This window comes from Mesoplodon mirus (genome assembly GCF_964341445.2).
Source record: "Mesoplodon mirus genome assembly, chromosome: 19".
Lineage (NCBI taxonomy): Eukaryota > Metazoa > Chordata > Mammalia > Artiodactyla > Ziphiidae > Mesoplodon > Mesoplodon mirus.
The window spans coordinates 57019876-57038913 of NC_138995.1; the positions used below are offsets into that span (position 1 = coordinate 57019876).

Here is a 19038-nt window from a genome sequence, read left to right on the forward strand (position 1 = left end):
ACAGTTTACTATAAAGGATACAACTCCGGAACAGCCAAATGGAAGAGATGCCTAGGGCAAAGTATGGGGTAAGGGGCACAGAGCTTCCATGCCCTCTCTGGGCACGCCACCCTCGATGTGTTCACCAACCTGGAAGCTCTCCAAACCCTGTTGTTTAGGGTTTTTATATAAAGGTTCCATTAAACCTATATAAACCTTCCATTAAACCAGGCATGATTGATTAATCATTGACCATTGGTGGCTGAGTTCAGTCTCCAGCCCCTCTACCCTCCCTGGAGGTGGGGGTGGGGCTGAAAGTTTTACTCTTTTCATCAAGGCTGGGTCTTTCTGGTGACTAGCCCCCATCCTGAAGCTATCTAGGGCGCCCCACCCCCCGCCAAGGGTCCACCTCATTATCATAAACTCAGGTAGCGGGTAACAAGGGGCTTGTTATGAATAACAAAAGACGCTCCTATCACTCAGGAAATTCCTGAGGGTTTTCGGACCTCTGTACCAGGAACTAGGGACAAAGACCAGATATATATTTTCTTTATTATACCACACTGTCCCTGCCCTCCCTGCAGGGTTCCTGCGTTTAAAACCTTGCCAGTGGGCTTCCTTAGCCCCTCTATGGACACCTAGGGCTGAATTGGCCAGTGGCCTCTGAGGCTGGGAAGGAGCCGCAGGAGGAGCCCAACCCTGGGCCGGTGTGCCTCTCGTCGTGCCTGGAGGACGGTGCTCATGCAGGGCCGTTTCTTCCTGGAGCACCCTGCCTGCTTTCTTAGCTACTCTCCCGTGGCTTAGAGGACAGCATTAATCTCAAAGTAGCACTAATCCCTTTTTATAAGAGAAGGAACAAATCCTCGAGTTCTTTGGGCAGAGGCCACTCACAGCCATGAGAATGGAAAGGACCCACATTCCAGCCCTTCCTTCTGTGCTTCAGGCTGGTGAAGCTGTGAGCTTTGTAGCATCAGACTGAAACGATTCAGAACTTTACCAGGTTCCTTCCCACTTGGGACTCCCCCAAAAAAGCCTCCGTATTTGCATCCTCATTTATCGTAGCCACTTTCTGCAGTTATCGTGGAAGAGAACTGGTGGGACTGGAGCTGTTAAACCCAGTCAGTTATTTCCCGGCACTCAGCCTAGGTCTCTGTGATCCTCTTTCAGAAAAGGCAGCTAATTTCAGTAGAGATACCCCCATCTATCACTGTAATAGTTTAATAGGTGCTGTTAGTTACAGCTCGAATATACCAACGGGCTTTATGTGAGTAACTGCCATATTGATGCCGCTTTGAATTGATGGTAAAGTGCTAAAATATGAGGTATGTGGTTTCATATGCTATGATTTTATGGGGGTTCTGTGTTACTTAATCTCTCCCTCCCCCTATAATTCTAGGTTAGCTTGTTGCTTCCTCGTTATCCACATAGTTTTTAAACAAAGCTTCCTCCACATTTTTTGACTACTTCCCATGTGCCCATTTCTCACCACCCTCCTGTATTCTGCTTGCTTATACGTTACACACAAGTCATTTGCATTCCGAAAATGCCTTCTTGCCATAACAGCGGGCAGTCAGCTCCACTCTGGGCTCTTTCGGATAAGCAGCGTTCATGTAGCTTGTGACTCGGCAGTACTAGCAGATCTCCTTGGGACCCGGTGCCCCGATCGGGACAGCATGCCCTGGCAAGCTGCCTGGAGAGCCCAGCAGCCAGAGCGAAGTAAAGCCTGTTGCACAGAGTAATCCCGCCCTTCCATCCAAGACAGAAATCATCTGGGTGGAAGCCCAAGTCCCCAGGACAGTTCCAGCAGGCCTGCCTTGCCTGGCTGGTCCGTTGCACTTTCCCCCTCCACAGCAGTGAGCTTTGGTGGACAGGCCGCTCTGCCCTTCGCCAGCGGAGAGGAGATGAGACTGTTTTTGCCCCGACAGGCAGTGCAGCAGGCTGTCCTGTCACAGCAGCCCTGGGGAGCAGCACCCACTCTCGACTGAGGGCCCTCGCTGTCTCCCTCCCTCTCCCTCATGGGGGGCGTGCACATGTGCGTGTGCGTGTCTGTGTGTGTGTGTGTGTGTGTGTGTTTCTGTCCAGCTTCTGGGAAAGAGTGCAACCCTCTTGTGGGGGATCCCAGGCAGAGCGAAGCTGTTGCCCTGCTCTGGAAAAGTGAGCAGGCCAGATCTAGAGACCACACGTAGACAGCAGATGGCTTGCCCTGGTGAGAGCAGGAATTCACTCAGTCCCCATGGCTTCTCTAGGGAGCAGCGGAAGCAGGGAAACCAGTCCATAAAGGAAGGTAGGAGTTGGGTGCGCTTGTGTATGAAGCACCTTTTCTGTGCTGGCCAGGCCTGAGGCTTTCTCTCTCCCATATTCTGTGGGCTGGGAGGCCTGCCAGTATGCCTTGAGGCACGAGGGTGGTTGAGAACAAACTACTTCAGTCCGCTTCCTTCCTCTCTTCAGCCAGAGAAACTGCACTTTTATTTTCAGGCATGTGTTCCTCCTTCCCTTCTTTCTGTGGATAGTTACTGAATGCCTTCTCCAGGCACGAGTTAACTGTGCCAAATCCAAGTACATAGAACGGTAATCGGAAAACATGCCTGTTCTCTCCTTGGAGGACCAGCATGCAGCGAATAATCACACAGCTGTACAGTAACTTTCAAGTTTTGCCCAGTGCTGTATAGAGAAAGTATGGGGGTAGTGTAGTGCGGTGGTTAGACAGAGGCTTTGGTGTCTGTATGGGAATAGTCATTATGGTAGTATACAACTCATAGGGCTGTCGTAAGGGTTTCGGAGACAATGCATGTAAAACGCTTATCACTGTGCCTGACCCAAAATATGAGGATTGCATAAATGTAAGCAGTTTTTATTATCATAACTGACTTAATGTAGATCTGGGGGTCTGTGGAGACTTCTGAGGGAGCAGTGTTTAGCCAGCCAAGAAGGTGGAGGTGGAAGTAGAAGGAACAGCCTATAGGAAGGCTCGGGGGCAGGAGGGGCTCACGCTTCGAGACTCTGAAAGGCCAGCGTGATTGGAGTGAAGTGGCTTGGGGGAGGGCAGCAGGATCAGGTGTTGATGCGGCCACCAGGCCACATGTGGACAACTTTGTATTGGATCCTAGATGCAGACAGAGTACAGATTGTGGGCTGGTGGCTGGTGGGGACCACGACCAGATTGAATGCCAGAGTGTTAACAGCCTTCTAACCTATGAAGTGTACTTTCTTAGGCCAGGAAAGGAGGGACACTGGGCTGTGATTGGTGACATCACAGAACCTTTCGTGGTTCATTGGGAATGAGGAACCGGAAAGCAGTTAACCTCTGCCCTCACTAATGCTTGAGAGGAATCTGCCTGTGACCTCAAGGGGCTTTACCTGGGGGCCTGCTGTGGAAGGGAGGTTGGCATTGTATGCATGGGGGGTGTATTGTACCTGTGTGTTAGTTTAACTGTTTCTTTGTTGGTGGCTCTTTGTTTACTCAATGAGGACCCCCCCCCATGGCAGTGACACTAGCTCACCTCCGAGTCACACTGCCATCACCCCCGTGCCACTGGGCTTGAGTGTGCTGGCGAAGTCACACTTGGAGCCCGAAGGATGCTCACATTCTTGGCAGTAGGGTCTCCCAGCTGCTCTTTGCTTCGTTGCTGCTTTGCAGAGCACAGTCTGCTCACCTCAGTTATAGGTCACACTCCTCTCCCCTCCATCCCGTGCTGCCCAGAAAGAGCAGTATGAACTCTGGGCTGGCCTAAGGTTCACTTTGTCATAGTGGTTTTCTTAAACACATATATTGGGCTATGCGTTTCCTTGAAAGTCAGGAAACAAACAGAGCCCCTCATTTGGCTCAGAGCAGGGTCCAGAAGCCCTCTTTCACAGTTAATGACAGTAAATACATGGGTAGCTTATAAAGGATCAGCCAGATGCTAGAGCCATATGATGCCCCAGACTTGGTGTGATATTTCCATCTCTTCCCTTTCAGATCTCTTCTCTCCCTTCCTCCTCAGCCTTGAGATTTATGACGTGGCTGTGTGTACATGCAATGGCGCTGGAAATGTATAAAGCCACAATGCCTAGTTGTGGGGCTAACACCCGGTCAGGCAGTCATAATAGAGTGCTAGTGGCATTCTGTCATGGGGAGAAAGGAGGTCTGGCATTGCCAGAAACAGATCTTGATTGGCGAGGGAATTACCAAGGGAAGACAGCTAACAAAGGGGCACTGGAGGGGCCAGAGTGACCCTAGTGTTCAGGTAATAGAAGGGCCAGAAAATCATTCCAAGCACATCCAGAACAGGAAGGCAACAGGGAGACCTAGTGGGGATTCTTTAATGTTATCAATAGTAGAACTTCATCATAGGAATAAAGCACGGACACTGTCCATTGGCTGCTGTCTGTCGAGAGAGGAGGCAGCGTTTTTTCTCTGGCTCTCCCTGCTTATCCAACTGACAGATGAGAACACTGAGTGGGGTGTGAATGAAGAGATGAATGCGTATAAGTAAACAAGGGAGGAATGGAAAATCCTTCTAACCCGTAATGAATCTGGCATTTATAGGATAAAGCCTACATGTAATATTTAAAGGATAAGGGAACAGGGAATTAACATTGGAGGGAGTAGCGTGATGTTTAAATGCACAGTCAAGGCGGGAGGGAGGCTCAAGAGGGAGGGGATATGGGGATATATGTATGCATATAGCTGATTCACTTTGTTGTACAGTAGAAAAGAACACACCATTGTAAAGCAATTATACTCCAATAAAGATGTGAAAAAATAAAATAAGTGCACAGTCATCCAAGACAGAGACTCAAGTGAGCCAGTTCAGAGCCTGCTCCCCCCACCATGTACACACAGCTCTGTGGCCTTGGGCTTAGCCTCTCTGAGCCTCTATTTACTCTCTGTAAAATGGGAATAAAAATAATAATATTTACCTCAAGGAATTATTGGGTGGATTCACTATGATAATTCTAGTGCAGAGCTTAGGAAAGTACCTGGCACATGGTAAGCCCTCAGCAAGAGTTAACTGTTATTATTATTGTTTTATTATTATCATTATTATTTCAGCGTACCAGCCATTTGTATTACTTGCTTTCGTATGTGTAATCTCAGCATTCACAACATCTCAATAGTCATTAATAAACAACCCTGTATTTGTTGAGGAACCAAGGCTTTGAGAGGTGGAGTGATTTGTCCTCAGTCACCCAGCAGCTGTAAGACAGAGCCAGGATCAAAACTGAGGTTACTTTGGTGTCAAAGCCTGTGTGTGTGTTTAATATTTTTCTGCCAACTGGCCTGTTTTGGCCGAGCCCTCAGAGCAGGCCATGCCTACAGGGAGGCGCTGCTGTTGAAGCTTGTTAAAATGTAAAGAAAGGGCAGGGGGAAGGCATTATGTTGTGGGCTTTACGTAGGTTATCTCATTTGTTCCTTGCAGTAGTCTAAGAAGGTGGGGGTTAATCCACTGTAGTCAGATGTGCAGAAGTTAAGAGTCAGGACCCGAACCCGGATCTCCCTGACAGCAAAATTCAGGTGCTCCTCCACTTGCCAGCTTGCTTTCCACTTAGATCATTAGGATAATAGCCGCTCCCTTAGCCCTGTGCTAAGACCTTGTTCAGTGCACCCCACCAGGGTGTACGGTGGGGACTGTTCTGTGTTGTGCAGAAAAGGAAAGGAAGCGCGATTGCCCAGGATCTTACAGCCAGTAAGTGGCTTGTGACTCCACGCTAAATGCTCAGCCACACCCTAGCCCTTTCACCTTCCGTCCTGGCGGCGGTGCTGCAGTGTGACCCTCAGGAGGAGATGGACTGCAGTGACACTGTTGGCATTTGACCCAGAGAGGTCGGCCCCCTTCAAGACAATTTGGACTTTATGCTCGACGGGGTTTCCTTTTCTCCCAGAATTCTCAGCACCCCTCTGGCCTTGAAACTTAGCCTGCCTGAGACTTACCTCTGGGATGCAGGAAAGAAAAGGAGAATGGTCTCTTAGATGCGTTTCCTTAAAAGTTGACAAGAGTAGTTTCGTAGTTAAAGCCTGTCTGATGTGGGGCGTTTTACCGCACTGGCAGCCCCAACTACAACCATTTTTAAGGACTAAAGTGCTGAGTTTGTATCTAAATGTGGAAAAAGGGAAAAATAAACATGTCCGAGTGTGTCTCGGAGGAAGTATTGATGTGTTGCTAGAAAGGAAACTTAGGAGGAACTGAGTCCTGGTGTGACCGAGCAGGGGCGAGGCCTGGCCGGGGCAGGCTACGGAAAGACTTCAGGCCAAGAATGCCAGTGCCGAGAAGTGGTGCTTGGGATCCAGGAGTAAAAACTTCTTTGGACGTTTCAGGAAATCAGACATGTACCAGAGCAGAAGGTGGTTCTCCTCTCGGTTTCCAAGCTCCTACAGGTCACCTGTCCATTCTCCTGGGGCCCCTGGTGTGGCAAGTGCCACAGGCATCTCTCGGCCGCTGTGATGGGGAAGTCAAGGGTAAAATATGCCAGTTCTTAGCCCATAGGGAACGCCTCGTGGCTGGCATTGCTGGGTCACCTAGCCTTCTGTCACCAAAATAGTTTTGAGGAAGACCACAGCTGAAAGCTCTGTGAAGGATCTTACCTGCCATGTTGGGTGCTCAGTAAAATTTTTTTTAATTTATTTATTTTATTGTATTGTATTTATTTTTATTTTTGGCTGCATTAGGTCTTTGTTGCTGCGCACGGGCTTTCTCTAGTTGCAGCGAGCTGGGGCTACTCTTTGTTGCGGTGCGCGGGCTTCTCATTGCGGTGGCTTCTCTTGTTGCGGAGCACGGGCTCTAGGCACGCGGGCTTCAGTAGTTGTGGCACACGGGCTTAGTTGCTCTGCAGCATGTGGGATCTTCCCAGACCAGGGCTCGAACCCGTGTCCCCTGCATTGGCAGGTGGATTCTTAACCACTGAGCCACCAGGGAAGCCCAGTAAATATTTATTGAAAGAAAAAATAAGGCCTCTTTGCTTTTCTCTTTTTTAATGTCCTTTTGAAAAATCACACATGGCCGTGGTTTAAATAATGTGTTGAGGCTTGCTAACAAATAAAAAGTACCAGTTTTAATACTTTTTGGAGATGCTTTTTTCCTGAAGTATCTGGTATTTATTTTTCCTTATGTATTGCCCCCCAGTTTTATTGGATCATAGATCTTAAGAGTCACAGGGACCTTAGAGGCCTGGACCATCTTCTAGAGTGATGGCGGTTCTCACAGTATGGTTCCTGGACCAGCCGCATCAGCATCACCTGGGAATGTGTTGGAAATGCAGAATTTTGGGGCCCACTCCCAACCAACAGAATCAGAAACCCTACAATTGCAGCCCTGTAACCTATATTATAACCAGCCCTCCAGGTGATTCTGCTGCACGCTCAGGTTTGAAAACTGGTGATTTAAAACGCAGTAGTAGAAGAACACAGGCTCTGGAAGCAGATGGGGTTCAGATTGCAATTCACTAGCTCTCTGACCTCGTGCATGTTACTTTACCTCTCAGCCTCGGCATTCCCATCTGTAAAATGAGATTAGTAATAATCTCTCTGAAGGAGCTATTGTGAGAACTGATGTAAAAATGCACGGTAAGGACTTACCATTATGTGCCTCACACATAGCATTCAATAAATGGTTTATTACTGGTGTTATTAGCTGTCTTCTTAGACCAGGTATTAATCTTTTTAAACAGCATCCCAGACAGATGGCTATGCAGTGAGAAGGGAGTTCAAAAGCTCTGGCCTTTATAATGAGTGACAGCTGTAGCTATTATTATTTTATATATTGAGAGAATATTTGCCTTCCTGTCATTCCCATTCTAGTCATAGCTCTGTTCTCTAGAGCCATTGGAACAAGACTGTTCTACATAGAAATTGTTTAGATTTTTGAAGATAGCAGCCTTGGCTATTCTGAACTGTCTCTTGTTCTATTCCCACATGTTAACTTGTTTCTTTTGTTCTATTCCCAAAGATTAAAAGATTCCCAAAGAAATCAGCAGGGCTCTGTAAAAAAAAAAAAAGACCTATTGCCGAGATTCTGCTATGGTAATGGGTCTTTGGAGATTTCTGGTATGTAGAGATGCCTCATAGTTTTAAGATTGAAGCTTTCTCAGTGGGACCTCTAACCATGGAACACATCTTGTGGCTAGGGGGTACTGCTTTCTGCTGGCAGGTGTGAGCCCGAGTCAGCCCCTGAGTGTTTCTGTGTGGGTCTGCGGGTCCCAGGATGCACACCCCTTGGAATCCAGCGTCTCTGCCTAGGGGCCTGCTCCAGGCCCCCAGCCCTTTCCCTGATCTGGTCCTGGGCTCCTTGGCAAGCTGCCCTTGCTCTGCCAGGCATCCCAGTTCTCACCTGTGTTGCTAGCTCTCTGTTTCACGAGCAGCCTGCAGTTTGCAGTCTGCTCTAAGATTTTTGTTTTTATTTAATTGATGTCTAATTAATAGTTGTGAAAAATTGTACTGGCCAAGCAGATGATACCTTTCCTAAATTATGCCATGTTGTGTAGAGCAGTGGCAGAATTGCTATTTTAAAGTGGGATTTTGTAATATAAACACGTGTCCAGATTACAGGAAATACTAAGTTGATGATTAATTGATGCTGTGGAGCTGGCCTTGCGCTTTCAAATGCTTCCATTTTTGTGATCATCCATCTAGTGAGGTTTTAGCAGGCCCACACCTCTGGTAATTTCCCGATAGCTAATTTGCAGTTGGTTTTCTGCCTTGTGATACCGGGGCAGGTGGTCATTAGGAGACAATGCAGAGGGCTCCTCTGTCCGTGCTGAAGGTCAGGGTTGCCAGAAGATGATGAATGGCCTGAAGCTGTCAGGATCTTCTCCAGTTCAGAGAGTGCCTCTCCACACCGGGGCTCAGGATCTGTGGACATTGCTACTTCATCGAGGACTTTTTAAGCTCCTGCTGTTTGTATCATTGTCTTCTTTGTATTAGAGAGGGCTGATATTCAGGTAAAGAGAAAAGTGTAGTGATTTTTTTAAACCTAGGGGGTGAAGATTGAATCTGTTGACACATACCCAGGGCTTGTCAAAACGTGGGTGATTTCATGTGTAAGCATGTGACGTGTTAGCCGAGATGTGAAATAGGTAGAAAGTTTAAATATGTCTGAGAATAGTTTAGAAAAGTTACTGAGGAAAGAGACCATTGTAAAATTACTAACTAGGGATGGTGAACAGGGGCCACCCTGACCTCTAACTTCTGGAGGTTGACAGCAATAGAGGGGATGGACCATCTCAAAATTGGCTACCCAGAATACTGAGGGCCAGTGGGTTTCACTCAAATGTGTTGTTTCTTTGAGGGGATCGGTCGGGGGGAGACTGTGGTCTGGACCCCAGCCTGATGGTGGATGAATGTCAGGCATCTTCTGGAACACTGTGGAGGCAGAAGAGTAGCAGAGGCCCTGGACTTAGACCACTCTGCCTCTTACCAGCTATGCAGTCTAGGGTGAGGACTTCACCTTTCTGAATCTCCCTTTTCTCATCTGTATTCTCTCTCCATCCAGTAGCCCCACCATAAGGGGTTGAAGATTCGATGGCATCATCATTCATCTAATAAATGAGTGGTGGATGTGGAAAAGCATGTAGCCCAGCGCACAACATGGTGACTATGCAGGAAATATTAACTCCAACAGGGAGGGCAGTGGGAAGGGTCACCACTGGGCTGGGGTGTGTCCAGGGCCTCAAGTTTGGATAGTGTCTGCACTCCTTATGCCGAGTACAGTGATGGCGCGGCTCCTTTGGAGCCAGGCATTGCACAGCAGAGTGTCCTTGAGGCTGGTCTGTTAACCCCCTTTTCTCTGGGGTGAAAGGGCCCATGTGCAGTTAACAGCTTTTAGGCTAGGGAATTGACGACTTCTGCTTTTATGTTCTTCACAGTTCACCTGCCACCAATCTGGGGCTCCAGAACCAGGCTGACTGCTTTTATCTCGCCTGATGGGTGCCTCTCCAGAGGCATCAATTACGGTGATAACTGACGTTGAGACACTTGGCTCTCAAGAGCCTCCTAATGGACCTCAGGGCCTAGTCCTCTCTCCACTGTCCGCACTGCCTTCTGGTGTTCAGTAGTGGCTCCAGGGTGCTTCCTCAGTGCCCCTTCAGCTGGTCAGAGTTGCTCAGAACCATGATCTTCAGAAGGGAACCAGGGTTGGTTTGGCCATGAGATCCCATCTTGGTTTTCACAGTGACGTCATTGTCCTTTAGACCCATGGTCTTAGGGGCGCAACAGTGGACTTTCCTTCCTGGAGAGAAGGAGAACCAAGTTGAGAGACAGTGCTTGGAGTCCACTGCAAGCTGCACAGTACTTCCTGTGCCAAGGGGTGGGGAGTGAAGGGTGGAGGGAGTCATTCTCTCACTTGGTACTTTATATCCTCCCATGTTATTATTTAATTGAATTTTAGCATTGCTTTTTTCCTTACCTAACACGGTACACCAAGTACGTTCCAAAAGAATCGCAGAGTTAAACGTAAAAAAAAAAGTTGTAAAAGAACAAGAAGGAAGAAATAGAAGAAATAGAGAATATCTGATCTAGGAACAGGAAAATCCTCTCTAACCATAAAAACAAATGAAGACATCATAAAGAAATTGATGGGTCTTGAAAACCTAAAATTTTTGAATTATGTACTTCCAAAAAATTCAGTACACAAAATTAGAAAACAGATAACAAAAGGGAGAAAAATGTAAATATATATAACATTAACATAGTCAGTTCTTTAATATTCAAGTACAAAATGAGAAGAACCACTCCTATAGGAAAATGAACAAGAACATGAATAGGAAATTCACAGAGTAAGAAATACACACTGCCAAGAATCTTTTAAACTTAACTAGCTATCAAAAAACATAATTGTGGGTTATTCCTAACAGTGAAAACTTGGAAAAACCTAAATGATTAACAGTAGGTTGTTTTTAAATTACTGTATATTTTGATGTCTTTAAAATCATGTTGTAAAAAAACATTTAATGATTTAGGTTCACAACATACTTTGTAAATGAAATGGGTGGGTTAAAACAGTATTCTCTCCATTTTGTTAAAAAAAAAACCTAAAATTCCAGAGTATACATCAAAATGTGGACAAAAGATATCTTTGTCTGATGTGCTTCTGTATCATTTTAATTTTTACAAAAAACAAATGCTTTTACATTTTTAAGTGAAAAAGAAAATGGGCAAAAGTGGGTTGAGGCCTCTAGGTAAGTCAGGAGTGCTTCAGCCCTGTTCCTTCCTCTCTCCCAGTGGGTGCCTCATGGACTCGCCCCTTCTCTCCTCAAGTGCAGTCCTCCTCATTCTCTGCTCTCCACTTCCTGCTCCTAAGACACCTGCTTGTTTCTTCTCAGGATTGAGCACTGAAGGCATCTACCGGGTCAGCGGGAACAAGTCAGAGATGGAGAGTCTGCAAAGACAGTTTGATCAAGGTAAGGCCGCAGCCCAGCTGAGCACCGGAGGCCAGTCAGGGCAGACGCAACAGCCGAACTGCCCGTGGAGCCCCTCAGGGGTGCTCCTGCCACGCAGCCCCAAAGCCAAGAGGTGCTGGCTGGGTGACTGAGAAGGAGAAAGTGTTTTGGCCCCTGTCAGCAAACAGAAGTGTCATCCCCGCCAAACGTGCTTCAGCCGGGCTGCTCCCGCACCCCACCATCCAGGCACTGTTCCAGCCCGCTCTGGCACCGCCTCGCTCACCAGGAAAGGGCCTTGCTTCCCTTGGACTGGGCTGTGCAGGGGTTAATCTCAGGCACGTGATGTAAAGGTTGGGTTGAGATGACAGTCCTCTTTTGCCAGGGCCACAGGAGTACCCTCCTCACAGAGTCCCTGCAGGAGAGAAACAAAGCAAGGGAGCCTTTTGTGATGAGCTGAGCCTTGGGCCCCAGACTCCCAAAACTGAACTCTCATGAGTTAGACTGGCTCTTGGCAGGGACTTCGGTCTCCTAAGGCTAGATCAGGTCTGGAGGCCTAGAGCCAGATGGCCAAATCTATTTCACCCTAACCCAACAGCCAAACTGTAACTCTTAGAACTGAACACCCACCAATGCCAGAAGCAAATGAGCCAAAGCAGTAAAAATTCACAGATGTCACTGACCAAAGAGGAAAGTAAGCTGGGGATCAAAGTAGGGTCCAACTTAGCATGTGACTGGGCCTCAGGAGACCAAGCCAGGCAGCCTGTGCAGGCCTGCAGGAGCAAGCAGCTAACCATGGTGCGCTGGGAGCAGGCACCCCACCCCAGCACCCAGGGGCCCATAGCGCTGCGTAACTCCACAGTCAGTCTCTGCTGGCTGGCAGCGGGAAAAGGTGACCCAGGAGAGAAGGAAAATGTGCGTTAGTCTTGCAGGATAGGAAGCATGAGGTCAAAGTGAGGGTAAAGCCACCCTTGGGTATACACTTGATTATATGCCAGAATCTGTAACATGGGTTACATACAACCCCCAACTAGAAACAGCTGATATCTATCAGTAGATGATTTGTTGCGATCAGAAATGCAATAAAGTATGTAAAGAAGAATTAGAGACAGAGGTCAAAGGTATCATAAGCTGGAAGGGACCAGCAAGGGGAAAATAAGCCTCGTTGCCCGGTCACCACAGGAGCAGGGACGGAGATGGCAGCCCGGTTATTGGTAACATTTTTGTAACCTTCCAGGCAAAGGGAGCTGGCCTTTTGGGAAAGCCTCCTCCTGTTTTCCCTGAGTGCGAGGGTGTAAGGAAAAGGTAGCAGCACACCCAGGCCAAACAAGGGGAGTTGGATGGCACAGAATGGGGGGTGCAGCTCCTCTACGCAAAGGCTGACCTTGGAAGGTTGGGTGTCAGCCTCTGTCTGTGAATCTCAGCACTTTCTTTTCTTCTTTTTTAGCAGCACCCAGGGATGCCACCTTCTGTCCAGTCTGTGATGATCCTGAGTCCCTGCCAGGCTCCAGGCCTGCCCTGGGCAGCATCCCTGGGCCCTCATTTCTCTGCTTATCCCCAGCGCTGAGTGTTCCTTGCTTCTGCCCAGCTTAGATTGATCTGGCCTCACTCTCCCAACTTCCTTTCAGATCACAACCTGGATTTGGCAGAGAAGGACTTTACAGTGAACACTGTGGCAGGGGCCATGAAGAGCTTTTTCTCAGAACTGCCGGACCCCCTGGTCCCATACAACATGCAGATTGACCTGGTGGAGGCACACAGTGAGTAGTGGCGACCGTGTGTAGCTTGCGGGCTCCTGGCAGCGCCCCAGGCGGACTCTGTGTTGGGCAAACTGAGGTGGGGGGTGCAGCACCTTAAGAATGGGTCCTGCCCTCAGAGAGCTGACACTTTGACTCTTGGAACTGAGATGTGAAGGACATAAGGAAAGGGAGCTAGCAAGGTGGCACCGAAGGGGCTGACACATTAGGCCCATGCCTTGGTTGACCAGAGGTGCTTCTCTGAGGGTTCTGTCAAGAAAGTTGCAGGTGGCCCCAGAACTCCGTGAGCTGAGAGCCTGGTTTTGATGTCGGACTTGAGGCAAATCTCTGCTCCGTTGCTTGTCCACAGTGTGTGCATGGCCAGCGTGACCTTCCCTGGCCCTTAGCTGCCGCTGTTACCATCCCTCCTCGTATTTATTAGATTAGGAGAGGTCTGGAGGCAAGGCTATGTCACAGACCTGTTAAGTGGTAGGTGCCTTCCCTTGCCCTCCTCTCGCTCACCCCTCTTCTCCCAGCTCTCGTAGAAGGAAAGTAACGTGTGGTGCAGAGCCAGATCGCCTCTGAGGAAGCCGTCCTCTTGAGGGAAGGGGACAGCTCCGAGGGCCCTGACCAGATGATCACTTGCGGCTGCAGCAAGTTAGCATCTCTGGTTTTAATGGTCACCTCGCACGCCATCCTGCCTGCCTCGAGAGCCGTTTCTGCCCTGGCTTGCCTCTCTCCGGAGGCATTTGTCCACCATGTGGGAACCTTCCCACTGGGCAGCCTTTCCTGGACTTCATGTAGTGCTCTGGGGGGTGCCTGGCCTCTCCAAGCTTTCCACGGGGTGACATTTCTGAACTTCTTTAGCCAAAGGCAGCCTTCTACTTTGTACCTCTGGTGGGGTGGGCCAAGACCCCAGAAGCAGCCGCTGCTGTGCAGCTACAGAAGGGAGTGTCTTTGCCGGCGACCAAGGGGGTGGGGAAGTGGAAAGGGAGCTGTGTTCCTGGGACCCCAGCACATTAGTCTTATCTTGCCACTGCCCAACTCAAAAGAGGGAGTTTTAGGCAAACACGATTTACTCACAAAGCTGATGGTGTGGGCAAAAATCGGGGGGCTGTCACAAATTTGCAGGACTTGAAGATGTGGGTCATGGACTCTTAGTGGCTTCGGGAGATAGAGGCGCTGACAGGAGCCCAGCTGTGGAGGGGTGTCCTTGTCAGAACCTGACTTCTGTCAGTGCTACAGAGCCCCAGAGTCACTGTTCTGTGGTCTGCCTTTCCTGTGATGTTTGTTTCCACAGTCTAGGTGCCGCCTTCCCCACCATATTTTACACACACCATCTTAGCTGATTGAAATTGTTCGCATCCCCAATCTTATCCAAGCCCACGGGGAAGCACTGGCAGCTTCTAGGACTGTCATAGGGTTCCCTGGCCTTCTTTCCCATCTACCTTCTCAGAACAGGAGTCTGGGTTTCTCCAGATGAGTTAGGGGGTGGGGACAGGTGCCAGCTTCTGCTCTGGTCCTACCCTCCAAAGATAGAGGTCCTCCCGGCAGTCACTTCTCTAGCAGGTTCCAGGCTGGCTCAGATGAGAAACACATGGGAAATCTCCATCCAGAGCCAGCTTTCTTTCCATCTAAGCTAAGCTTGTCTCTGGGCAGAAGTTAGGAAGAGAAGGTGTGGGCTGGTACCCAGCTTGCTGGAAGCCCAGAGATTTCCTGACAGTGTTTATCTTCACTTGGCGCCATCTAGAGGCTTGTAGAGTCCTGGCACCCCGCAGAAAGAATCCCATTGTTTCTGCGGGAATTGCTGACATAGCGTCTTTTTGTTTGGGGAGGGTCATAGGGGGCAGGAGAGGAAGGTGTTATTGATAGGGAATCAGCTGCCTTCCTACAGCAGCTTCCGCCGCCTGCCCCTGCTGAGGAAGGGAGCTGCTTGCTGCTACTGCAGCCTGGAAAAGGGTGGAGATTTTCCGCTTCCTCTTCCCATTGTGTGTTTCCTGTGCCCCAAGCTAGTCAGCTGGGGCTCCGTTGTCTTGAACCTGGTAGAGAGAAGTGTATCTCACTGACATGGCACCTCTCACGGCCTTAGCAGTTGAGTGAAGAGTGGGGCTGTGTGTGTCAGAGCTTAACTGAGCCAGAAACACCAACCAGGCAGTGCCAAAGTTAGTGTTAAGGGACATGATGGAACAAAGATTCTCATGCCCAAAAGTAGCTATTCTCAGCCTGGCTGGGTTTCCATGGCAACGTCGACTTGACCAGCTCTTTCCATGTAATACCTAAGAGCTGTTGTGTCTGTGTGTGTTAAGGGCTTGGAAATGGTTTCCGATAGCATCACAACAAATATCAAGGTCACTATCAAATTGTTTTGTAAGCTCCAGAATTTCACAATATTGAACATTGCTGAAATTGTGCCTACAAATTGAGATTTTTGTGATTACTCACCAGTTATTTTCCTACCACGTTCAAGGTGATACGTGGGAGATTGAGAAATGAATAGCAGCAGGCGCAGCCCGTACTGCTAGGGCGTGGCAAGCTGGGCGTGGCCTTGGGTGCTGAGACGTTCCTGCCCTCCCCGGTGCTCGTTTAAGTTCTCTGCCAGACAGCGTGAAGCAACCTGAGCTGGAAGTGCAGAAACGCAGTAAGGAGAGAGGAAGGTAGAAGGCCTCGTGGAAGAGATGGCACCTGAGCTTGGCTTCAGAGAGGACCAGGATTTCAGGAGGCAGCTAAAGGGGGCTTGAATTCCCCGTTCTGTCTCGTCCTCACGTTTCACCCCAGCCTTCAAGAAACAGTATCATTTATTCTTGCCCCGCATCTTCTTCCCCTCTCACGGCCCCCCCAAAACCCCACCACCACCTATCCAGAATCCCTCTGGTCCAGCAGTCCCCACACACCCTGTCCTATGTCTTTTGTGCCAGAAAAGGCCCTAGAGCTGCCTCCATCTTGGTCCAGAGGCTCTGAGCCTAAGGACCTTTGGCCTCAGAGCCTCGTTAGCCCCCATAAACTGCTTGTGTGTGCGCGCATTTAAGTCTACGGAGAAGACCATGGTCTGTCATCAGATTGTCAAAGGGATGGGAGTTCCCTGGCAGTCCAGTGGTTAGGACTCCACACTTTCACTGCCAAGGGCCCAGGTTCCATCCCTGGTCAGGGAAATAAGATTCCACAAGCCACACAGTGTGGCCCACCCACCCATCCCCCCCCCAAAAAAAAAAGATTGTCAAAGGGATATATGACCCCAGATGGTTCAGGATGCTGGCTTATTGTCTCACCCTTTCCATCTACAGACGAGACAGCTTAGGGCTAGAGATTAATAAATGACTGACTGGCAAGGTCACTAGGCGGACCAGACCAGTCTTGCTGCTCACCGGGCGCTTGTTCACATGCTGCCTTGTGATGTTGCTAATTCTGGGATCCTGCTTCCTCTTGTCTGTCCAGTTAGCTGCTTAAGAGCACGGGGGTGTTCCTCATCTCCTAGCATGTGCCAGGCCCTGTGTGGGACAGGGACAGATGGCAGCAGACAGACAAGTGTGCAGTCCCTGCCTTCATCTGGTGGGTAGGAGACATTGGACAGGTTGCTGCAAGGTCGTACCTCCAGGAGAAGGACACCCTGAAACTTCCATTCTGGGCCCAACAGAGTGAGAGTTCAGCCTTGGAGTCATTTCCCACCAGAAGGACAGGTGGCAATTGCGTGCCATGTGTGCCTGCATGCATCACTGAGCGATTGTGACCTGAGCCGGTGTTTTCCTTTTTTGGTGGTGCAGGTGTGCAAGGTGGTCAAAATCCATCAGGGGTTTTCCTCTAGGCACTGAGCTGAGCGGTAGCAGATCCAAGCCTGGAGCCTGGTTGACAGCCTGGGTACCAGAGATGGCAGCAGAGTGACACAGCCAGGGCAAGAGCAGTGTTTGAGATTAGGGCCCCTGACACCAATTTGTGTGGCCTTGGGCCAGCATTCTTAACTCCTTTGGGCCTTGGTTTATCTGTATACTGTGAGGGGTGTAGCAAGCTATCCTCTGAGGTCCCCAGTGGCCTCTGGCTATCCTCTCCTCTTTTTTTTTTTTTTTTTTTAAATTAATTAATTTATTTATTTTTGGCTGTGTTGGGTCTTCGTTGCTGCACATGGGCTTTTCTCTAGTTGCAGCGAGCGGGGCTACTCTTCGTTGCAGTGCGTGGGCTTCTCATAGCAGTGGCTTCTCTTGTTTGGGAGCCCGGGCTCTAGCCGCACGGTCTTCAGCAGTTGTGTCTCGCAGGCTCTAGAGCGCAGGCCCACTAGTTGTAGCACACAGGCTTAGTTGCTCCGCAGCGTGTGGGATCTTCCTGGATCAGAGCTCAAACCCGTGTTCCCTGCATTGGCAGGTGGATTCTTAACCACTGAGCCACCAGGGAAGTCCTGTCCTCTCCTCTTGCTCCAAAGTTCTTGGGACCTCAGTTCCAAGTTCCCTGGTCTGTATCCAGACTTCGTCTTTTTTTTTTTTTTTTTTTTTTTTAATTATCTATCTGTCTGTCTATCTAGTTAGTTATTTTGGCTGTGCCAGGCCTTCGTGCTGCAGCACGCGGGATCTTCGTTGTGGCCTGCAGGATCTCTTAGTTGCAGCAGGTGGACTTCTTAGTTGTGGCGTGCAGGATCTAGTTTCCCGACCAGGGATCAAACCCAGGCCCCCTGTATTGGGAGCACGGAGCCCTACCCACTGGACCACCAGGGAAGTCCCCAGACTTCGTCTTGATTCAGCTGACCTCAGATGCCTCTCCTGAACCTGTATTGATGTCTCAGTTGACAGACACATGGTTTTAAAAGTATGGATTTTGGGGCTTCCCTGGTGGCGCAGTGGTTGGGGGTCCACCTGCCGATGCGGGGGACGCGGGTTCGTGCCCCAGTCCGGGAAGATCCCACATGCCGCGGAGTGGCTGGGCCCGTGAGCCATGGCCGCTGAGCCTGCGCGTCCAGAGCCTGTGCTCCGCGGCGGGAGAGGCCACAACAGTGAGAGGCCCGCCTACCGCAAAAAAAAAAAAAAAAAAGTATGGTTTTTTAGCTGAGGAAGCCTAAGCCCTATAGAGCCCCTCACCCCTCTCAAAGAGGATTATTGAAGCTGGTGAGAGCTCTGAGCGTGGTGGCAGGCAGGTGATCCAGAGCAGGAGTGCTGGACTTGGAGACAGAGCTTGGTGCCCACCCCTCCTTCCCCTCACCAGCCTTGTGTCCTTGGTGTCGCCTCTTGAGTGGGTTTTCTCAGCCAGCCTGTGGGATAAACCAGCCCCACCTTCCGTCCGGTGGTGGGAGGGCTGCACAAGCAGCAACTGTGAAATTGCCCCGCCGACATCGCTGCGCTCTGCGGAGGTAAAACGTCACTGGTGTCACGACTACCAGTTTGAGTGGGTCCCTCAGCACCGGTGGTGGTTTGCTTGCTGGAGGGAAATCAAGACAGAAGGACAGGTCAGGTCAGAAGGCTGTGCGCGAGGTGGACCTTGTTTTTCATGGCTTTGCACTGGGAGGCTTCCGGTGTTTCCCTTCGCCGTCCTCCCCTCCTCCTGCCAGTCTTCTGATGCGCCCGGCGCCCACAAGCACCTGCCCCGAGCAGCTAGCAGCTAGCGGGGGAGGGGGAGAGGGAGACGAAGCCCAGGGAGCTTGGCCGGCTAGGGCCCTGTTAGGCACCTTGCTGGTGTGCTACACCGGGAGGGGGAGAGAGGCTGGCGTGCCTGAGGGTGGCCCTTGAATCACTGTCCGAGCAGGTTCTGTAATCCCCCCGGCCCACCGCCCGGAAGAGAGAGAAGGAGCAGCCGTCCTTGTTGCTCAGCAGATAGGAAGGAGAGGGGACGTCCCGGGCAGGCAGTGCCATTAGCAGCCCCATTTCCTGCATCCAGCCAGGAGGACGGGTGAGGCTGGGCTCTTATGTGAAGGTGCTGCCGTTCGTACACAGCTGTGTTCTTGTCGTACAGGTGCCTAGAAGAGGCCTGTGCCCAGCCCCGTCTGGAAGGGCACAGCTAT

General features: G+C 50.0%; 1 protein-coding gene across 4 annotated transcripts in view; it reads left to right on the forward strand.

Annotated features, from left to right (window-relative positions):
* Positions 1–19038, forward strand: part of ARHGAP35 (Rho GTPase activating protein 35) — a 122661-nt gene that overhangs the window by 95511 nt on the left and 8112 nt on the right. For all 4 annotated transcript variants that reach the window (XM_082606266.1, XM_082606264.1, XM_082606265.1 and 1 more), the window contains 2 exons: positions 11275–11352; positions 12957–13088. In XM_082606266.1, coding sequence (XP_082462392.1) covers positions 11275–11352; positions 12957–13088 — 210 coding nt within the window. The remainder of the gene's footprint in view (positions 1–11274; positions 11353–12956; positions 13089–19038) is intronic.